The following is a 23,669-nucleotide window of genomic DNA, read 5'->3' as shown; positions in this document are numbered from 1 at the left end:
AGTACGAGCGCTACAGCTTCCGCAGCTTCCCGCGGGACGAGCTGATGCCGCTGGAGTCCGCCTACCGCTACGGCCTCGACCAGTACAGCACCGAGAACTGGCCCGAGAGCATCAGCTACCTGGAGGTGAGCATGCGGCTCTACCGCCTGCTGCGCGACAGCGAGGCCTTCTGCCACCGCAACTGCACCGCCGCCGCCGCCGCCCCGCCGCCGCCGCCGCCCGCGGGCTCGGCGCTGGCCGAGCTGCGCCTGCTGGGCGGCGTGCTGCGGCGGGCGCAGTGCCTGCGGCGCTGCAAGCAGGGGCTGCCCGCCTTCCGCCAGGCGCAGCCCGGCCGCGACCTCCTCGACGACTTCCAGCGCCGCGAGCCCTACAAGTACCTGCAGTTCGCCTACTTCAAGGTGCGCACCGGCCCGCGCCCCGCCGCCCTGCCCTCCATCCGCCCCCCYCTCCCCCGCCGGGGCTGCCTGCCGGGCCGCCGGCCCCGCGCATCCTCCCCTCCCCGGCAAGGCGTTGAGGCCCTTCCTTCCTTCGCGCAGCCCGCCCCGGGGCAGCTCCCGCCTTGGCCTTCCCCCTGCTCGCCCACCCGGTGCCATCCCGATCGTCGCCGGTTTTTCCGCGACTCGTCCGGCAAATCGCCTAAATCGGCTTCCAGTTCTCCCCAAATCCCCGGCCGCCAGATCCTGCCTCTCTGTGCCGTAGCTGTGCGGTTCACACCCCCGGCCTTCCTGCCTTTCCACCTGCCTCAGTTTCTCCGAACCTTCTTTAAAACCTTTTCAATCGCTTCGTGTCCGTGCTCTGCTGTAGCTCGCCCTGCTGCTTCCTCTCAGCTTGTCCTGCTTCCTCACTTGCTCTCTTCTCTTCCAGTTCCTTCAAGTACCATCGTCCCCAACGTGTGACTTACAGATAGCACGATGCCTGCGAAACTCCAATTTTGTTACAGCTGCAGGAAATTTAAAAAGTTAAAAATCAGCTGCTGAAGTATGACACTAATGCTAGCTCTGGAATAGTACTTACTTTTTGCTCCAAGGTCAGACAAGACTGGGGACATCTCTTTAGCCAGATTTCATTAAGTATTTCTAGCTGCTCATCCTCCTGTCCACAATCTAGTTCACATTTTTCTCACTCCTCTCTCATTTTTATCTTTTGTCATTCTCTGAGCGAAGGTCCATCCCTCATTCCATCCCCTCAGATACTGCAACTGCTTCTATTTCAGATAAATGGGACAGCTGTTGGGGGGTAAGCCTGAATTATTTTGTTTGGTTAGATTATTTATTTCATTCAGGGAATCCCTCCCAGTATATCACGCTATTCATTGTATAGGGTTGCATGTTTGTATGTTCATTTTAAGATTGTTGCTTTTTTTCTCATGCAAAGTTTAAATCTTTTTCACAAGTTAYATAAGCTAAAGCAAAGAAATGTATTCTCATGCAACTGGAAGTATCTATATGCACACTATCACATGGGCACATTATTATATTATATGCACATTATTACATGGGCATAATTTTGTGCATTTAAAGTCATCTCTAAAATTGTACTGAAAAACTTACCTAAAGCCTCAAAACACAGGTTAGAGAACAGAAGATGTAAAACAAGGAGCATTTCTTTTGAATAATAGAATGAACAGTCACTCTCCTAATTCTCAGATCAATACGCACATACCAAAATGACATCATCAAAAATTTTTCTATTTATTGTCCTACTTATTTTAACTTATCCATCTCTCTGGTAGAATATATAAAATTTGCAATGTATATATCACATCAATAATGTTTTTGGAACAAAAATTATTCCTACTTATTGTTTCTGATACAATTTAGTAGCTGACAGGTATGAATGCAACAGGGAAACTGGAGAAATCTCCTCTCCCCCTTTAAACTGTTTTTTGATCACATTTGAAGCAGGTTWGTGAGGTGCAGTTTGCCATTTCTCTCTCCAGTATCTGTTGTTTAAAGTCTCTGTTGCTGAGCTCTTTATCTCTCGCTTGGAGAGTTCTGAATGGGTTCAGCATACTAGGGATTTTGCAGATACAAACCACTACGTACAAAGGGATTTTCCTGGCTAGTGGTTTCCTGAAGAAGGAATGTCATTTTTTTTTCTATAACATCATTTACCATGTAGGAAAAAGGAGGTGTGAAATGTTTTATGTAATTTTTTTAGAGTGACCATGTATTTATTCAGGTATGTTCAATAGTGAAATTTTGCCACGTCTTAGATCCTTGGAGCAGATGTTTCTGTGCTGCTGCTTGCTCCTCTGGAGGGCTGTCTTTCTCAAGGCTGCTGAGTTTACTTAAGAATGTGTTTCTACATTTCTTTTTTTCTTCTTTTTAGTGGTGAAAGTTGAAACCAATGGTAAATCGTGGACTAAGCAAAAATGAAATACCTGTCAGCTTACCATAAAATAATGTTAAAGCATAAAGCAGAAGAGATATGAGACATTTGACGAAAGTGCAGCTGAGATTTCCCTTTGCATTTAGCAATGTCTGGGCTGACTGGAAGTGCATAGTTTTGGAAGAGCCAGGAAGTGCAGCTGGCATCGTTCCAGTGCCTTGACACTTATAGCAGCACAGCAGCAAATGCTAGGGCTGAAGTATTTTTGTGGTGTGATAATCTCTCAAATTTCTTTCTGAAATGGAAGAGTACTTTTTATGGATACAGATGGAGGAGTGCATATGCATACATGCTTGTGATTCTTACTCGTAGTTTTGTATGTACTTTTCCRTAAGCTATTTCAGATGTTAGGTGGAACTCTGTCGCCTACACATGCATGCACTATCTGGACTTATTGATCTGGATCTTTCCTTACAAGAGAAAATGTTTTAATATTTCACAAATACTTAAAGCTTTTTCTCTCCCTCTACATAAATATATGCTATATATATTTATATATATACAGGCACACAAATGTAGAAGCACATTTGTATTTGACACATAACCTGGCTGTAAATGAGGAATATATACTTGGTAAAGTATCTCTAATGGAGTTTAAATTTTGCAATTTGGTTAGTTTAAAAATCCATACAAAATCACATAATGCATTAGGATACAATTGCTGAGCTGTTTGCTGGAAGTTTGTAACATCAAGAAGATATATTACTGTAATATTGTCTCCTATGCTACTAGGCAGATAAGCTACATAAACAACATGAAAGCGTGGTAAGTGATGACTCCTGCCCAGTAGCTACAGGTTAACATCAGTAATTGCTGGCCGATTTGCCCTGTACAGGAGCAACAGCATTGTGCCTTGACAGCTTTACGAGCAGTGGAGACAGAAGAGGAAGAAAGTGTTATTTTCTATTTATGATCATCACCTATACTATTTGCAGTAATAATAGGCTTTTAAAATGAAAAGCATAATGAAATGTTCACAGTGGTGCGTGTAGTAGTAAAATTGAGAAGCATATTATCAGATTTACCATACCATTGTATCTACTGAGACTCTAGTTTCAGTAGAAGTAAGTGTGGGAATACAAAGACTGCAGGAAAGTTCCTTGACAAAAACTGGGAAGCTTGAAGCGGCTTTTCTAATTAACCATTTTTCCTCTTCCTCCGCTGCCCCAATCCCTATTTAGGCTAATAACCTTCCAAAAGCTATTGCAGCAGCTCACACATTTCTTCTGAAGCATCCAGATGATGAAATGATGCAAAGAAATATGGCCTACTATAAGACCATGCCTGATGCTGAGGAGCATATTAAAGATTTGGAATCAAAATCTTACGAGGTATGCTTTTTATTCATAGTCTGGTCTTTTGGAACTTTTTTATTACTTGTCTTACAGTGTGAGATTCAAGGATCTCAATTGCTTACATATTCTCAGGTCTTACTCTACTTTCCCTGTTCCCATCTTCCTTAGAGTTATCTCTGTTCTGCCTTCTTCATGCATTCAGTATTCTCACCTCTTCTGCTTTTCACTGCTCCGTAAGTCTTGGCAAATCACGTACAGTGGAGGAGGTGCAGAGTTATTCAAATGTGTGAGTGCTTCAGCAGCACAGCTTAAAATATTTAAGATACTTAGTGTTCAAACTCAATTGAAAATCTTTGTCAAAATCTTTGCTGTAGAATCACACTGTTAACTCTGTCCAGTAGATTTTTCTGCTAATCTGAAATAGAATTGCATACCCTAAGTAAATATCTGGTAAAATCCCGTAATCATCTGTGTTTGTTGTCCTCATGTAAACTGAGTAACAGCTTTATAGTAATTCAGAAATACAGAGATCTCTTTTACTATCTTTGAATCCTCATGATTCAAAAGAAAGACATTTGGTACCTGAGGTACCAAAATTTACACACAGCTTTCCACAGATCAGTTACCACTAGTTTTCATTCCTGCCCGTTTTTCAGAATCTCTTTGTCAGGGCTGTGAGAGCATACAATGGTGACAACTGGAGAACGTCCGTCTCAGACATGGAAATGGCTCTTCCTGATTTCTTCAAAGCCTATGATGACTGTACAGCAGCCTGTGAAGGGTCCCGAGAGATCAAAGATTTTAAAGAGTTCTATCTCTCCATTGCAGGTGAGTGGTTAGGAAATGTTTTTTTTTYTTAAAAAAAAAAGTGCTGGAGGTACCTTTCAGTTTATCCTTAGACTGAGTTACCAAGTCCCCCTTCCTCAGTTTGCAATGTGAAATGCACAGGCTGTCCCCTGCTCAGTTTGGGCCAATATGAGCTAATTATAGTCACTAAAAACTGCGTCAATTTTGGTTTACCGTTTTTTTTTTTTTTTTTTTTTTTTTAAGTAATATATACGAGTGGGATGTCAGAATAGAGGTTTCTCACATTAACATGGTAATTAAGCATGTCAAGATAAAACAGATATGTAAATAGTGACAACTATTCCATCTAGCTAGCAATAGTTATCCAATCAAATCTCTTGACTATAATTTCAGTATCAATTTGACTGCCTTTAAGGCTCACTATTTAACCTGTCTTCCAGAACTACTGTGTGGTTTCAGCAGCGCTGGTGATAATATCTCCTTTCTGATAAATATCACAAATTTCTGTTTCCTCTTCTTCATCTGACCTACAATATAGTTTTGCTAGCAGATACTTCTTTTCTTAGGCATATAACTTTGAAAAATTCTTTGCCTTGCAAAAGAAGAGGGATACCACTTTTCATGATTGTTATCAAAATGGTACATGCACGTTTCCTATGCCCTCTTGTAGTGAAAGAAACATATAACAAATATTTTATCCTCATCTGTGAGGTAAGAAATTTCAAATTTACGTGCAGTGCTGAAAGGGTTCAGCTGAACTGTGTTGTTGCTCCAGGGAGTCTCCAAGGTTTTTACTGTAAAAGGTGGATATAGCAGAAAACGTTAACCAGAAATACATGGTGATTGCATTAGGTACATATTTATCACTGAACAATCAGTTATGTTTGGAAGCCACCTGTCTTCATTGCATGGGATCTCTCCACTGAGGAACTCATGGCTCTGGCTTTAAGTGCTGGCTGGAAGTGCACACTCTTGTGTTTGGAGATTCCACTGCTCTTGTAAAAGCCAGGTCTGGTAATTTCGTTTGGCCAAACACTATCAGTTAGCTTCAATACTCTTCATGTTAGGACTCATCAGAAATAAAAGCAGAGGAAAGAGACTTTGCTCTTCTGTTGCTTTTGTCAGTGACCTGCTGCACAATCTTAGATAACTTGCTTAACCTATCACATGTGGCTAATAGGGAAATCAAGGCTTTAAAGTATTTGTTAGGTGTTACTGCTTAATGTTATTTGTCCTGGAAAGTGTTGGAAGCTCTCCAATGGAAGGTGTTCTAGGAATGTATCTTCTTGAAGGTAAGATCACCTGTAGTCCTATTGCATTATACTAAGTGTTTGTAGACTGGGAAAGTGTGTGTATTTGAAGTTCAAACCTTTCTGAGTGAAAGTTGTTCTGTAGTGAGTAGCATATTCATGTCCGTCTTCCCCTTCAGTACATACAAACTGGGACAAATGCTGCTATCTCTGGAGGGTTACTTTGCAATCTCCTTGTATCTTTCTCTGTGACGCTGTTGTACTCAGCAGCGTGTGGACCTTAATTATGCAATAATTTATATTTTATTTAAATTTTATAATTAATAAAATTGCAAAGGCTATCAAACATTAAAAAATAGTACCGTTAAGTTTACATGAAATAATGCAGTACTCCATAATACTTTATATAAAACCTAAAACCACAGACTGCCTGTAGGTGTCAGTGAAGCATAACTATTAGTTCTCTCAGTTTGCAGCTTTGACGTGTTTGAAAACCAGACCCCAAAGGGCTGAGACTCTGCACCTGATATGTAGTGCAGATGGAATTGTAGATGCTTGGTACTTCCAAGCAGCAAGCCTCAGCTGCATAGGACCCTGGAGAGCTTTACAAGGCCAAATTTTAATGGGTAGCTAGTGAGAGGGGTTATAATAATTCACTGTGCTCTATCCATTTCCTGTGTTGTCGTTTTCTTCCTTCTAGATCATTATRTTGAAGTCCTTGCATGCAAAGTTCAGTGCGAGAGTAATCTGACACCCATTATAGGAGGCTTTGTTGTCGAGAAATTTGTGGCAACCATGTACCATTATTTACAATTTGCTTATTATAAATGTAAGTAGTAATTTAATGTGCTTAAATAACATTTGGATAATATGCAAAAGTTTCCTTGAGAGTCCTTTCCCTCTAGTTATAAAGCTTTGGAAGTAAATAGTAGCCTYCAGGATCTGTGTATTAACTTTTTCTGGAATTTTCATGAGACATCTGGGGTCTTTTCTTGCTGTATAGCTGCAGTTAACAGACATGTGAGATAAACATGTTTGCCTCCTCACTCATAAAATTACCCAAGACAAAATAAATTGCTGCACATAAGTCTTATAAAGGCTGGATTCTGCCCAGGCCAAGCCCCTCCATTTCAGATATGCTTGGTTGTGACTGGTCTCCACCTGGGTGTCAGAAAAATGAAATGGTTAGTGAGTTAAGTATGATCTGATGTATCACATTTTCCATCATTCTTTATGATACCCACTGCCAGCACAAGTTACTTATCCCTTTCAGAGCCTTATATAAATGCTAAAATTTCATCATGTATGTTTTAGGTGTTTAAATGAGCTCTTCTGCCTTTTTGATGTAGCTCATAATATGTTACCTTTGGRTAAACAGTGTTAGCTACTTCCTACACACTGGAATACACTTAGGCAATAACACCAACTCATTTTGCAGACCTGTGAGGTGACACTGGTACCAGTAAACAACTGAATGTATAGCTCTAACAAGAACTTTTTTTTAATTTCATATCATTCAGTTAGAGAGAAGGAAAAACTGTGATTTCAAGGCAACACTTTGAATATAACACCAGCCATTGAATGAATACTCAGTTCTTGATTTACTATTCAGAATTTCTTCCACAGACAAACCTACAGAGTATCTCATACCATTGTCTCTTTTCTTAGTGGATTCTCGTAATCTCATTAGAATGGAGGCACATGGGGTTAAATGGGTTTTGAAGAAAGAGAGGACCACTTAACCCAAATGATAGTGTGCTGGTGCTCAGTGATTACACATTCGATAGATAAAACATTCACTGAACTTTGTGGTTTCATGAGGAGGTACCTGCACTGTGAAGRACACATACTGCCCTTACTGCCATGCCTACTGGCTCCAACACCAAAGGGAAGAATTATCCAGCCATATGGCTGGGTATTGTAACACCCAAGCCATTAATGACTTTTGCGTATGTTGACTACTCTTTTCACACATTCACTCTTCCCTCTCTTTGTCAATTCTAGTAACACAAAGGGTGGGGGGGTGGGTGTTTTGTTTAAGACAGGGTGGGAAGGAGTTGTGTGTTTTTCTAAAAAATGACACCATGGGAGTCACCAAGCTATGCGTCAATACTTTACTGATATTTTGATAGCTGGTGGGACTTCTGGTTAGGATTTTCTTAGAAAGGCATTGTGGGAACATAATGATATAGAAAATTATCATTAATGTTGATGGTAAGTTATGCCCGTTTTGCCTAAAAGGGAGAAGATAGTTCTTAGGGCAGCTAAACACCCCTAACACTCTTGTGCATTACCTGATGCTTAGAGCCATAAACTTGTGTTGTGTCATATATGGCAGAACTTGTAAGCAGTCCCTCACTTTTGAATCTTTGAAACCCTTTCAGGGTTTGGAACAGAAAAATAGCTTGTTCTTTCTGGGAAGCAATTGTTTGTTTATTTTTTTAATGAAGCTGGTGGGGAGCTGGAACATGGGTCCTGTTTTCATCTGAGTTTTTTGGGGGCTTAGGTAATAAAAGGAATTCTCTCCTTTTTGTTCATTTGCCTTTTCTGTTTCTTTTGGGATTTTTTCCCTGCTTTTATTCATTAGTGAATGACATGAAGAATGCAGCCTCTTGTGCTGCTAGTTACCTTCTGTTTGACCAAAAAGATGAAGTAATGAAACAGAACATGGTCTATTATCAATACCATAAAGACAAATGGGGACTCAAGGAAGAAGATTTTCATCCCAGATCGGTAGGTGAATGATTCAAAATGCCTTCTGGACACATTCAGATATTTCGCTGAAAAMCAGTGAGTTAGAAGCTGTAAAAAAATGGGAGTTAATCTAGAGGTCTTGGAGTTAAAAACAACTGTTTTATTAAAACCACATAGAAAGTTGTTCACAGAAATGTACTGTGTAATGTCATTGTAGTTCTTCCCTTTACGCTGAAATACGTTAWAATATAATGAGTAAACTCTCACTGGTCCTTGTCTGCCACTTATGTATGTTTGTGTCCTTATCTACCTGGATTAATAAACAGCTAGCCACTGAAATCTCCTGATGAAAAGATCACTCCAGTCACACATGGGCTTATGTCAATCGCTTGTTATTTGCCAAGACGTAGGTGCCCRCCTACTTGCTATTTCAGGTTGTTGGCACTGGAATTTGTCTGTATATAATAATCCCAGTTAAACCCACTTTCCACTTACTCCATTTAGAACAAAGTTGAGTGGACGAGGACAGGGAAAAAAAACATATTGCAAACATATTGCACCTAATAGTCTAAGTTAGAATACTCATTTGATGATTACACTTTCCTTCCTCTTAGGCCAGCCATCTCAAAAATACCCTTCCCTTTAAGTGCACTTTTATTTTTTTGGACTTAGGTGCAAGGTGACCTTATCCCCACACTGGAAACCAAAGTCCACACTTCAGGGCTGGCAGAAAYAGAATACAGTGAAAATTAATTTGGTACTTTCAGGCAGTAGCAGTGAGCCTGAACTAGCATGGGAAAGGGACCACTCGGATGTCACTGCTCTTCAGATTAGAACTGCACTTTGTAGCTGTACTGGAGACAATGTTTGATGTTGTTGGGTGTGAAGGATTTACCAACAGTATAAAACAGCAAACCGCAAGCAGATTTGGCATACATGTGTAGAAAAAACAGAACAAGGTCCCTACACATTAATTCTGAATGTTTCATTTATAAATTCTTGGGATTTGGGGACTACAGATAATTTATTTTTTAAATATAAAGTATTAAATGCACACAACTGTGTTTTCTTGTACTTTGATCCATCTAAATAAGAACAGAAGTTGCTTGCTGTCCTAGTCACCACAAAAGACATAAAGTCTCTGGTTTATTTTCAGAAAGCAGTAGAAAGGGTGACAGCAACATTTGGCTCTGGCACTAAGCTTTGGGTGTCCTTATGAAAGAGGAAGAGTCTTCTGGTTTTCATCCCCAAAAGAGTTGAATGGGATAAGCAAAGTAGATTGGCAATACTCACAAATATAGGAGTAGCTGACTGAATTAAACTGTGCTGCACAAGCAAACAACCTGAGGAAGWGAGGAGGGGTAGATGAATGACCATGCTGAATAATCCTACCCTGGACTCAGGCTGGGGTAGTGAGTTAGTATCATGCAAAATAGCTCAGCGTTCCCTGTTCCCAGAACTGCCCACTGCCATGCAGCAGTAGATGGGGAGATGAAGGGTTTCTCACRTCCAAAGCCCACTGGAATGTAGGCATGGGCTGTTGCTGATCTCTGGCAGTCTCATTCCTTTATTCTCAGACTAGCCAATGCTTTGAAATATGAGAAAGAGGGGAGTGCTTTGTTCTTCTCACACCAGTGCTTATGGTTAGAAGGATCCACGGAAGACATTGGATACACTGCTTGCTGTTCTGCTGTTTCCTTTTTTCAAATGTTTTAGCCCCTCCTCCCTGGGATTTGCCTTCTACCGAGTCTGGTTCTGGTTTCACTGGAATAGTTTCGAATACATGTGATGACACTACCCTGCCTTGCTGTCCTAAAATAACATATAAATTCATGTTTTGTTTTGTTTTGTTTTTATAGGATGCAGTTCGATACCACAACATAACTACACTCCAGTTGGAAATGTATGAATTTGCAAAGCAGCATGTGATGGATGATGATGAGGTGAGTTTTCTAGAGAGAAAATTGTGATAAAATAACCTCGCAATGGTATTAAAGTGACAATGATATATGGATGGAATTCTAGGACTCATCTAATATGGAAAAATCTCCTTGTAGCGTTGACCAATTTACCGTAAATTTTTATTTTGTAAATCAATATGAGAATCAAATCCAAATACCTTTAGATCACTCATGTACCATTTAAAAGAACATGAGGCGCTAAAAGAACATGAGACGCTATCACTGTTAACACAAAGGTAAATATTGTCTGATCAGACAAAAAAAAATCCACTTGCAAGCTGTAACACCAGGGGGCACAAAAGTAGTGTGTATATATATCTAAACCAAACATTTTTCTGATTTTTTTTCTCCCCTGAAACCTAGTTTTAACTAGATTTTAAAATCCGTGTAATTTTGTCCAGAAGTAACCATCTGAATTGTCAGCTTTCTCAAAGGGAAGTCCTGTTATCTGTTAGTTCTTTCCGCACAGTAACATTTTGGTCACCCAGTCTTGCTTCTTAACTGCTTGGAATTCATGGCCAAATGACATATAATGACTACTATTAGATATGAAATATATAATGTGGGTTTTCTGTGCAGGAAAAATAGTTAAATTGTTGAAAGGATATTTCATTGTCCTCTATAATTGAAATTAAAGTATAAATCACAGAGGCTTTGGGTTGTTTTTGTTTTGTTTCCAGAACCTTTCATTTAAAGGTTTAAGAAATCTTCAGATGTGGGAATAGTTCATTGCTGGCGTTGACGAAGAGCTATGCTGAATTACAGCGTAAGGCAATATGCTTGTAATGAGCACTGCTGAGGTGTTTTTAGTTATAACTGAAAAGAGAAAGAAGTTTTATGTTATAAAATGAAATCACTTTTGCAGTTTTTGTATTATCCAGCACATAAAGAAAGAATATTTTACAGTGCAGAAATAATAATAAGTCTGTGCTGCTGTTCAGTATGCTAGTGACCTGAAAACAACTCTCTATATAAAATTCCATCGCAAGGTTACTAGACGTTAGGAAGGTTGAGAAGTCTTTCCATTGTGATAAAACTCTGTGAAAGACAGTTTAATAGGCTTGTTATAAGATTAARTTGAATGAGGACTAGTCTGTATTGGTTTCCAGCAGGGTGTATAAATAATTGCGCACTTTTTTATATTCCCCAGTTGATTTGTGTAAACACTGTGCTTTATCTATAACATTTTCTTATGTTAGGCAAAAACTTCATTTATGATTTTTTCCTTCTTTTACATCTGCTCCTTCAAAACAAAGGGATGAGTAATTAAAGAAGGAGAGAAGCAATCCATTGTGATGGCTTTCACAATAAGTTGTTACAAAAAGGGATTTTGAAAACAATCTCCAGACTCAAGCACTGCATATAGGATAAATAAGTGTTCATCTGTTGGCATGCATTCCTGTAACCCATTTCACTAGTGCCATAACAAATGACCTTAGGTTCTGCAGGAGGGAAGTGCAATGGAAATTAAGATTAAACTTTTAGGGAAGTGTCAGGGGAGCAACATTACAGTGGGTAACATATTTGGGTTAAACAGTCAAAATAACTAGGTCCACATATATCCATACCCCACACTCTCATTGTACTAGGAAAGCTTCTGTTCTCCTCCCCCAGGGAAAAGCTGAAGGGCTTCTGTGCACCCACTTACCAGGGCTGAAGATCCTGGGAGGGATGGAGGCCATCCATGCCTATGGCTTGGCTCTGGCTTTTGGTAGTAGTGAACTCATAAATCCCTTGCTAGCAGAATTTCTCCTTGGCTGCAGGAGCCTTCCAAGGTGTCCAGACAGAGCAGGAATAGTGCAAAGATAAAATAGTACCTTGCAGTTTCTGCTATATGGGCAGGACCTGGTAGTATAAGTGGATTTTTTTTTTTTTAATAGTTCTCCTGGCACAGAGAGAAARGTTTATTCTATCAGAATGCTGAAAACTGATGAAAAACCCAGATAGGCTATTACAGTAAAAGCTTTATTAAAAATTGTCAAGGATGGAGGCAACCTCTCTTTTTAGTGCGCTCTGTTTATTTAAACCATGTGCTTCGTGAGCCACAGCTCACACCATTTGTGAGCTTTTGTAGTCCCTCTTTGCTGTCTGTGTAGTTCCTTGTGGGCCAAAAATCCTATAATATAATCTGAGCAAAAAGATCATTTTCATTCCTTGAGTGAACTGTGGCAAAGCAAAAGAATTGGTATGGCAGAAGGATCTCTTTCTAGATGAATATGTCCTTATTCCCAAATAGTTCCACTCATTTTATTTAGAATTTTCAGCATTCCCATGCCCCAGATCATCCGTGTGTCTTTTTAAATCCCATTAGCAAAGCAAGTGAGAACATGTGGCTTCTTCCAGTAATACATGGAACATGTAGTAATGATTTTTGCATGTGTCACTATAAGAAATACTGTCTTGTTCGCATTACTTTATTAATGTTTTTCCAGAAGGAAATGAAAAACTTTAGTTCAAACATTCAACATAGTAGAGGTGACAGAGAATATTAGTGCCAACTTGCTACAAATTACTTTTTCTTAAAAGTAATTATTATTAAATATCCTTATAGAGTTTTCCACAGTGAAGTTAAAAGTTGTCATCTTAGCTAGCCATGGATAATCATGTTTCTTGATTTTTGTTCAGATGTGTAGCACATAAAGGCTATAATATATATAACTTCTAGTATTGCACCAGTTTAAATAGCAAAGTGAAAAGCAGTTAAAAGCCAGATATTCAGCTAGTGTAGGTATAACTTCAGTACTACACTAATTATATGAGACAAGTTTCTGGCCCATAAATTTGGTGGTTTTGAAGATTTTTTTTTCAGGGATAGCTTTACTTAGCTGTTCTAAAATGCAGAAGAACCACAAGTATTTGGCTGTGATGAACCTACAATGTGAATTTTCTTTCAGTACTTAATCAGTAGGTGAAAAACCATTGGCAGTTTTGACCCTTTTTGGGGGGAAATCTTGCTCTGTTATTTGTATACAATGTGTGTGTCCATTTGTATAATAGCTGAGATTTAAGTGCTTCATTCCTGACTGTAATGTAAATGAGAGCAAGTGTTGAACTAATATGACTGGCGGAAAGAGAAAATGTGAAATAGCATTAAGGCATGATGGCCCAGTAGATTACTGACARCAAATAATAATCTGAATTCAGCCTATTTTTCTATCCAGAATTACTAACAACATATTTTCAGCTTTATTAACTCACTTCTAACGTATGTTCAAATGATTTATACAAATGCATTTCTGACTGCAAGTTGTAAAAGCAGACCTATAAACCCTGCCCTGCCTATGACCGCAGACCAATACAGCTTCAACRGCACCATTACACTGAAAACAGCTGGTGGCAGCTGTTTAGGAGCTAGTTAGTAGGTAATTGTCTTTGTTATGCTCAATGTTCGATGCAGAAAAAGAAAAGGAAACATTTTATCATCATCTTTTCCTAGTGGAGATACTGCCCATGTGGCTGGYTCTCTTCAGAAGCTTCGTGCTTTTCCCACTTGTTTTTTACCACTGGAAGTATGCAATAGTCAAAGCCGTTCATCCTTCCCTCTAAACCACTTGGCACCACCAATGGCAGGATGTCCCTGAGTTGCAGGTACTGAAATTAGGAGTATTTTTTACCTGCCCAGATTTGCTTAAACTTCTGTGTACAGCATAAGGCAACAAAGAGAGCATAGGCAGAATTTTAGAACAAAGCCACCTGAAGGCTTCTCTTTTCAGTGCAATTGGAGCAATGTTTACATTGCTTTGAGAATAGACTGACTCATGTTTTATAGGCATTACAAAAATGTTAAGAGGAAGGCACATTTATTAAACTACTGTAAAATGCAATTGTAATCACTGCAGTGTACTGTGAACTCCCATGGTGTGCAAGAAAATAATTTATATATTCAGAATAGGCAATATAAAAAAGAAATGGAAAAATATTAGATAGAAGTAGGTTAACATACATGTAAAGAGCAACTAAGCTTTTTTAATATTTGAAAAAAAAAACTAAAAGCGTGTGACAGTAGGTTGCACTGCAGACTAAGTATCTGAAAAATAAACAAGGTAAGARCCAAATAGTTTTTCTCTACAAAGAATTGAGGGATTTTTTTCCCTACTAGAATGTGAGGAATGTCAAGCCTGGTCTTCACTGTTCATGGAGGATTCTAGGAGGGCTTTGAGGTGGTCACAGTGAACTCATATTGTCATTGAAATTTAGATCAAGGAACTTTTCTTTGACTGAAGGCTGAATAAACCTTTCAGCCATCATGGTTGAGCCATTCATTGACACAAATCTTACTATTATACTAAAATAACATCTCCTCAAAGTATCACTGTTCAGTGGRCTGTATGTGTTGGTTTGCTGGCTTGCAGAAGACACAGTGGGCCGTATCAAATCTTTGTCTTCTTTCATGCTAAATGGATATTAGTCCTTGAAGCTATATACACATTAAAAAAAAATGTTCTTCATGATTCTAACGGCATGTCACCACCCAAACTAGTTGCTCAAAGTCAAGGGAATCAAATTTGTTCGTGTCACTATTGAACAAGTTTCCAGTCATTGTGACTTTTCAACTTTAGCAAAATCTGATTTTTTGCTATGAAAGACACCCAAGGGACATTTTATGAGATAAATATTTTCCTTTTGAGTCATAGATCATAACGAAATAAACAAATATCCAACCAATTCTTCTGTCTCTATGTATTATCTGATAAAGCTCGGTTTCTTGGACTAGTAAGGATAAAGGCCTTTTCTTATTCATTCATTGGTAAATAATCATGCTCTAAAGCACGTTCCTAAAAATGTTTTTTCTGCAGATCTTAATTCATTGTAGAACATTATTATTTTGATATTCTCTGGTATTTCCATGCAGAACAGACTATCACACTGTAGTGCATATGGAATCCTTATACAAAACGTCATCAGCAAATCTGCAYGGAAAGTATAGGTTATTGCAAGAAAGCTATTTTTTCCAGAACTTTTCCAGGCCACAGTGAGAAAGGACAGAACAGATTGCAGCTGGAGGCAAGGACCTATGAATGATTAATATTTGCCAAGCAGAAGGCAGTGCCGAGCTTTAGCAACCAAAGAAGAAGCATCTGGATCTGTCAGGGAGCAGTTCAGCTGCTACTGATTGCTACTATGTTTAAATGCTGCTAGCCAAAAAAAAGTTGTTGCTGGACTGTCAGTCTCAAGTGGGCCATAACTGGGCTATATACTTGTAACTTTTCTTCGTTGTTGTTTGTTTTAATTGCTGGCTAGTAATCTCCAAATTACAGTTGATTTTTCCAAAAGGTTGTGTTCTGTGTGTGTCAATGCAGTATTTAATATTGCATAAGGAAAGGTCAGCAACAATCCTTGGCCTAGGGTGTACCTCAGTCTTGGACACTCAGCGTGGGGTGGTAAGTGAGGAGGTCTGCATTTTTCCTCCTTTTTAGGACTTTTTTTTTCTAATGTTCTAGTTTTACTTACAATAGGTGGTGCACCACCTAGGTTAGATTATACAGAATTGACCAAGAACTATGTTTTGACATTATTATTTATTATAATCCACTTACACAYCCTCTGTAAGACCTTCTTGAACTACTTACTGGAGTACAAAACTTGTTCTTTCTTTCTGTTCAGTTGTTGMTCTAAGCTAAGGTGCTCAACTTGAATATCCGACAGATAATTAAAGCTTCACTAATTCTTCCTACCGCTCAGACTGGTCTGGGAACCCTTGCCTGCTGCCGTATGATATCCTACTTCGCTTATTTCAGGCTATACCCGTCCCATCTTTTCTCATATATCCTCCCTGTCACTCCCACCTTCTGCTGACCATCCCTGGAYGAGGAGATGGAAGAGGTCTGTAGTGCAAGGCTGTAAGCCATTGGGGTGCTGGCAGATCTGGTGTTCCTGCAGCACRTGCACTTGGCCTCCAGCTCACACCAGAAGGCAGTGACTGTGAACCATGGGCCAGTATGCCAACAAGGAAGCACTTCCCAGCATCTGACCAAGCCATCTGCATGTGTGTACTTACTTTCCAGTTGTCAGCTGCCTGTCAGGCATGTACTGGCCTCACTATACAACCTCCCCTTCTCAAGCTTAGTCAGACTTCACATACTGACTTACTAGCTGCCAGGCAGCCTCCTAAATCATGCTGTGAGTGTACATTGCACAACCCTGATTAAAATCAGCGCTGYGTCTGAGCAGCGTATTTGTGTAACCTGCATTAGTACTTGTGGCTGTTGGCCCCTCTAGCAGAAAGAGTTATGGGTTTGCAACTGTCTTAGTATGTAAAATTTGCTGTTCTTCCTATTTAACGTAGGACCCAGAGAGCTTAGGAGACAACAGGAGGAGCTATGTCTCACCCAGTGCTTGTATTGTATCATAGAAACTTGAAACAATGATTTTCAGGCTCCAGGTCTATGGTCCAGCACRAAATTAGATGTCTGTGAGCAGGAGATTTTTTTGCTGGAGTTAACACCTGTGAAATATTTGCTGGCTTCAGTCATGCAGAATGCCTGACGCTGTGTCAAGTGAGTGCTAACGGGGCAGGGACACCGATCAGTGTAGTCCTAGCTGTTAGTGTGACAATGTGATCAACTCTTCTGASGTAACATTATCACCTTTTTATTAGGATGCCAACCACAATATCAACAACATGCAAATGTTTTACATTTTGATGGTGAGGCACAGGCAAAAGGCACAGGCAAACTACAGGCTTTATGTGTCTTTAACTATAATCTGGTGTTTCTTTTCAAAATAACCTTTTCAAAAACAACCAAAACCCAGGCAATTATTCAGTTGCATTACAACATTTTTTCTGTATAGGAATTGTTTTGTATTTATAAAAAAATGTATTTTTATATTTTTGCCACATTGCAACATCTCTTACTCCCCAGTACTTATCATTAGACCAGAAAAGCTCTGTCATACCCACCTCTAGAGATCAATTGCAGACACTGGAGATTTCAGTCAGGTGTTTATTTTAAATATTGTTGTTTCTAAACAACCTTTTCCATTGATTTTTTTTTCCAACAGTTGCTGGATTTGCAAACATGCCAAAAGAAAACATATGAACTCTATCTGGATCATCATCTTTTGGATTACCCTACCTTTCTGATAAGCATGAAAATAATATGAAGTCAATTAAGTTCCTAGGTGGTTTAGTTATTAAAGGCACAATATTGAATTGGCCATGTCTTCATCATACTTCATTATAGGTTACTCGTAATTTTAAAATGACATATAGCTTGCAAAGTGGGTATTGGACCTAGTGGGTATTTTCTTGTCATGCACTTTTGAAGTGGTATTGAATTCCTCCCATGATTGGGCTCCAAAGGCAATCAAAATACTTTTAACAAAGAAAAACGTGCAGAAATATTGAATTCCTGTTTTCCATCTGCCAGACTTCCTGCAACCAGGAGGACAAGTAGGGCATATGAAAGTGCTGGCAATTTTTCTTGCATTTTTATTGAATTGGATACTTAGATGTTTTGAACAAATTCAAAGCAAAATAAATTGCCGTCCTTCTGGGCTCACTAAAACCACAGTAGCAAGAACTCAACAGTTCTTTAAGACAGAACTGTGAAACAAGGAACAAGAACAGCAGTTATTTCAGCCAACTGTCCTCCCATTTTAATTTTGTTTGCTTGGTTCTGCTTATTTCTCTTCTTGCTAATCACACTTCTGAAGAATGTGATGTTGCTGCTTTAAATCAAAGTAAAAAGAAATTCTCTATTTCTTCATACTATTTTCCTGATCACAAATGTTTTTAGGCCCTTTTCTCATAAGAACAGAAAACTATAGAATTAGGGGTCTCAAATGCTCCTATCTTGAAGGTGCAGTCTTCCTAACATACACCTTCCTAGATGGAAGATGAGCATCCAAGCAAAGATGATTTACTTTCAACACAAGTGTTACAAGTTCTGATTATTTTAAACYTTATAGTGAGTAAGAACTGATCAGATTTTCCAGCAGAATATTTTTCTATCAGGAAGTGTTGATTTGTTTGGGAAGAAAAGCTAAATGACCTCTTTTGACCTTTCTGGAACATAAGTTTATGTGGAAATTGAGAAAAAGCTCTGTTAAATTAAAACAGTTTAACAGAACACAGTAATTATTAGAATAAGGGGTTGGAAATTTAAAGCTAGGCATCTTCAATCACTCTACACTTTTCTTACAGTTCAGTATCTGAGTTGCATCAAAAAGTGAAAATATGCAGAGGCATCCCCACAGTGTCCCCCTTCTCTTAGACAGTGGTGTTTCCAAACTGTGCATGGAGGGCAAATGGGAAAATATTCGTATTTCTCAGGGTGCTTCCTTTTACCTAAGCTGCCTTGTGTTCCTTTGGGCTGAAACTCATTACAAGAGGTTGCAGCTCAGTTACAGTAGCTTGGTTGAAGAGGCAGTAAATTCCAGTTTGTGGAGCAGTAGCAACSCAGCATGCTCAAGCTTGATTGCAGGAACACATTTGACTATGATATATGACATATGACTAGGTCAGGAGTCRTTTAGAGAATGAGAGTTGGATTGTTAAATTGTGTTGGTAACCCATATTAGCAGGGTGGAGTTTATAAAATTACATCATTTTTCTGGTTTGAATTTAAAACCAAAGCATTTGTTTCCCGTATGGAAAACATTCTAATATTTCTGATTCTTTGTGTTTTTGTCGCACTGAAGCATTGCATGTGAAGATTTGTGGTTAAAATTGTATGTTGAAGGGTGTAACAGAGGTGGTTTAACTGGTAGAGCAGACAGAGATACAAAGTTAATGTTCTGCAGAACACTTTTGCTTTGAATTTTGAAGCTTTCTAGAGGGCTTTAATGTTTTCTCATATTCTAACAATTTGTTAATTTAACAGGCTTTTTAATCATTTATGCCTCTACTTTCTAAATCTGAGATTTTCATTGTCTATTTAAATACCTGMAAAAGTGCAAGGATTGATGTGAATGGTAACATTTTCTTCTAAGGTCTGTATGTTGTTGCAAGTGTGTGGACTACCCCTATATGGGCTGCTTAATTACAGTTTAAAAGCTTGTTGTGCTGGCTTCTGTATGAAGGGTGTTACACAAAGCCGGTTAGTTTTACAGCTTATTACAGTTTGTATTTTGATTAAAACAGTTAAATTTTTTCCATTTCTTTTGCAATAGAGAGTTAACCTATCTTGTTAATTTTCATCCTTTCCAGGGTGAAGTTGTGGAATTCCTTGATGAGCTGTTAGAAGTAGAGGAAAAGAATGAATCCTGATGAGCGAAGCCATCATGAAGTATTTTACAAAAGCAAAGTGCTCCCTACTATTGTTTCTGGTCACCTGTAGTTCCAGTTAGATATACCTCAAAGCTGCTCCTTTAAGTGCCATCGTGTGTCACAAGATCCACTCCTGAAAGATCACTGCCATGCTGCACTGACTCTTTCATGAGCGTGGCTTTTCACTGTGTGTTTTCAGAGTTGGTGCATATAGGTTTTCCTCTTGAGCTTTCCTTCCTTACACAAACACAACAAAACAGCCTATTCATATTTTCTGGGCTAACAACTAAGATCCCTCATTTCAATGCTGTTCTASTAAGTTGTAACAGTACAGTTAAATTCTGAAGAACTTTCATCAGAATATGAACTGAGGAAGGTATAACAGTTCCTGTAGACTTTCTGAGCTATGTAATTGTATTATTTATATATGACTTTTTTTCTATGATAAAGTGTAACAAATAAGAACTTTTATATAGGTGAAAGAAGATGATTAACAAAGCACAACTGGTGATCTAAAACTGCTTTGAGAATTCTGTATGCGATTTTGATCTTTCTTAAAAACTATAAAATTCCATGGTGTGAAATTGAGATCACTTAGAAATGATGCAATAARTAAATCCTTCTCCCTCCTACCAATTCTTACTCTTACTGCAGWAACAAGTTGTGATTCCTGTGTGAGGTGGGGCAAATCTTCTATAAAAATTGATTAGTCTCCTGGGACAATCTGCATAGTTTTTATCCAAAAGATAAGTGTGAAATCTGAAGCAATTTTAAGTGGAATCATGAAAAATATTTGCCTGCCAGTTCCTGACATTTTTATTGATTACAGGGCAAGGTCCTATACAGAAATATTTCGGGTCTCAAAGACAGTGCGTTAGAGATGAACACTGAATGAGTGCACAAGAGTACTGAAGAGCAGAAATCCCATTGACCTCAGAGGATCCAGAATTTTATCCTTTGCTTTTTTGCCTGCCTTCTCTAAGGACCAAGTCCTGCTAGTAGTTTCATCCTGCTTACATCAAGGAGAGACAAGAGCATTCAGTTTGAACCCTAATTGAGCTGAATAGAAGTGAATTCTAAAAGCAAAATCTACTTTCAGGTTTTAAAACCGTGAAAGGTGAACTTAACACTATCTTGCTGACTTGCTGCTATAGCTTATATATGTTCTCCCTTTGAGTTGCTACAGACAAAAAGAAGGAAAATCCACAAGATAAAATAACCCTCAGTCTATGATTACAATGAAACAATTTAAAATGTTAGATTGTGTGTTGAAAATGTTGGAGGATTTTTGTTGTTGTTAGTTTCTTTAGCATAACTCACAACTAATCCACTGAAATCAATTGGTGGGGCCAAGTTTTATTCTCCAGCTGAAAAACTACCAAGAGCCTTTTAACTTTAGGAGATCTACTCAGCTTTACTTAYAATAATGAGATCAGAATTTGGTTTGCTGTATGGCTTCAGCATATAGAACATGTATGAGATTTCCTTATACTTTTTTGTTCCACATAATATTAGGATTCCATTTGTTGTTRTTTTATCTAGGAATTTAAATTTGCTTTTAAAATTTATAATCAGATTATTATAAAACATCACTTACTGTGATGAAATATGCCTATTATAATATTCTGCTGGGGTAGCTTCTCTACTTTATCTCTAGTTTTCCTGTGTTTGAGGCATATGTGTGATCAAGAGAGAGGCTACTGTTCTGGAGGCTTCTTTTGTCTCTGTGCTTTCCAACCTGCTTAGAAGAACAGATTCAGATTTTTTCCTCGGGAACTATACCATTGCAATTAAAATCRTATGCTCAGATAATTTCATCTCTGATACATCTTCATCTAGCCTTTGTATCCAGAAATCCCACTACTGAAAGGTATGGARCTGGCTGGGGGAGAATATTCCCATCTGCATTGTTTTTGTTTTATAACATTTTTAGTTTACTTTTTTCTCATTACAATTTACCAAACTGACTTACAAGCTCTGCCAAGCACAGACTGCTTTCTGATTGTTTTTTTCTTTGGTACCTTAACTCTTGTGTGCTGCCCAGAAGTACTACTGTAATGCAAAAATAAAGTGCCTTTTAGACTCTTAGAGTGTTACCTATGATGTTTTCTGTAACTATATCTTGCATGGAAATGATGTATATTCATAAAGCTTCTAAGTAGGTTTTACCTTTGCATAAAGCAAGTGGAATACGCTACACTACCTGGCACAGTGGGTGCAGGACAATGCAAAATCTGTTCCAAGATGTCTGTAGTATGCCATCCAGAATTATTTCTTTCCAGTTAAATAACTCCATTCTTTCAAATGCTAATTTACRGTAACAGAGATTGACGTAACCTTTTTTAAAAATACATAGTATATGGTAAAATATTGTAATAATTTCATTCCAYTGGGAAAACACTGAGCATCAGAGCTAACCTGTTTTGTGACTCATCTGAATTCAGTGAGGTTACACCAGGGATACATTTAGGGCCTGTGACCCCTGATTATTTGTCTTCATCAGTTATTTATCCTTTGCAAGTCTCTCAGGTATTATCAGTTTTCTTGTAAGCTTGTGATTCTGCCTTTAAGCTATCAGCCACACAGCTAAAATCTTTTGCCATCATGCATTCTCAGATAGCGATTTCCTGACTTACTATGATTTCCGTTAACCAATTTTTTTTTAACCTTCATTAAGTTTGATATCCTCTGCTGTTCCATTTAGCTTGAGGAAGCAGCTGATATTTTTGCAGCATTCTGAAATGGCACTATGATCCCTTTTTGATTTTATTCAAGCGTCTGTGGATTTTTTTTCTGGCTTTCTCCATTTCCACTACATMTGGTCCCAAGCCAGTTCAATCTTAACAAGTACAAGTAGTTCTCAAATGCTTGTTCTTTTCTGATGAGGACTAGCTCCTCTTCCAGTTCTTTAGTATTTATTGTGGCTTTTTTCAGCATTCTCAGGTTCTTTTAACTGGTTTTTCTTTTGCTGCTGCTGTTGTTAAAAGCCAACACTTAAATGTGACTCCAATAAATTATTGTCTTTTCTTCCTTTTCTCTGATCCTGCCAGCTCTTCTTGGGAGGCTGCAGAAATATGGTTCTTGCCTCCCTTCTGCCACCCCAAATTCCTGCAATTGTGAGTTGTCTGCCTTAACTGTAGCAGTTTCTGCCTAACCAGATAGGATATTTAAATTCCATCTCCATTTCTTTTTTTGACAAGGCTTATAGTATCACCACACGATGCTCAGGGAAGYGTCATTTTGTTGAAGCCACTGTGTTTGTGAGATTCGAATGCAGCACTGGTGCTATGCTGACCCTCGAGGTGAAATTCATATTGACTTCCCTGGTAGTTCTGCTTGTTGTGGAGCTGCCCAWTTGTGCTTTTCAAGTTTTGCCCACGTTTCTAATAACAAAGCTGGCTATTTGGATAGCTGCTGTTGGCCTCTCTGATCCTCCTCTGCTACCTGCAAGCAAGTTTRCAATAGCTCTGCCATGTACTGAGCAACAAATAATAATTCAGGGAACATTTATAGGTGAACACTGGGAAAAGTTTATCTTCTGGCTCTTGGCTAGCACAAGGTTCCCCCCACACACACACCCAATATGAGTCCTGTATTTGATCTTTTGTTGGATAGAGTCCTGTATGATGAGGAATTTCTTGAAAGTTTAAGATTAAACTGAGCCACAAATGCTGGCAGCCTCTGTCTGGTTCCAAGTGGATGTTTGCTTATGTGAAAAACAAGACTGCTGGCTGTCAGAAGAGTCTTTCTTATGTAAGAACCAAAGTTTGGGCAAAGAAAGAGAATTACAGTTTGGAACTGAGTGTATTTGACAGACTGTGCTGAGTATGTGACTTTTGAAAGTTAGTATCTGCTCTTACTGATAGTAATTCTTCACATATTAATGCCTTTTGCTATTTGATCCTCATGAATATCAATATTCATTTAAAAAAGGAAGAAGAGTAGTGGTGCTTTGTTCTATTCAAAGTTTAGTTTAATTCTGTTCTCATAAAACAGCATCACAGTCTCCATATTTACTGTGTCTCAGTGATTCCAATAGCCAATAAAGTCAGCTTCAAAA

The 23,669-nt window shown here is 38.7% G+C and overlaps 1 protein-coding gene across 1 annotated transcript; it reads left to right on the top strand.

Annotated features, from left to right (window-relative positions):
• The first annotated feature begins 6 nt into the window (after positions 1-6).
• CRTAP (cartilage associated protein) lies at positions 7-21,697 on the top strand. Its single transcript, XM_085304295.1, has 7 exons — positions 7-398; positions 3,573-3,722; positions 4,343-4,514; positions 6,444-6,572; positions 8,331-8,476; positions 10,297-10,380; positions 19,550-21,697. Exons 1-7 carry the CDS (start codon positions 45-47, stop codon positions 19,607-19,609), a joined length of 1,095 nt encoding a protein of 364 aa, XP_085160421.1. The 5' UTR covers positions 7-44; the 3' UTR covers positions 19,610-21,697.
• Positions 21,698-23,669: the final 1,972 nt, after the last annotated feature.

The sequence above is a fragment of the Rhea americana genome, unplaced genomic scaffold (assembly GCF_003343005.1).
Source record: "Rhea americana isolate MKP2758 unplaced genomic scaffold, rheAme1 scaffold_100, whole genome shotgun sequence".
Lineage (NCBI taxonomy): Eukaryota > Metazoa > Chordata > Aves > Rheiformes > Rheidae > Rhea > Rhea americana.
The sequence above is the reverse complement of the archived record's forward strand: the minus strand, read 5'-3'. Positions and strand labels throughout refer to the sequence as shown.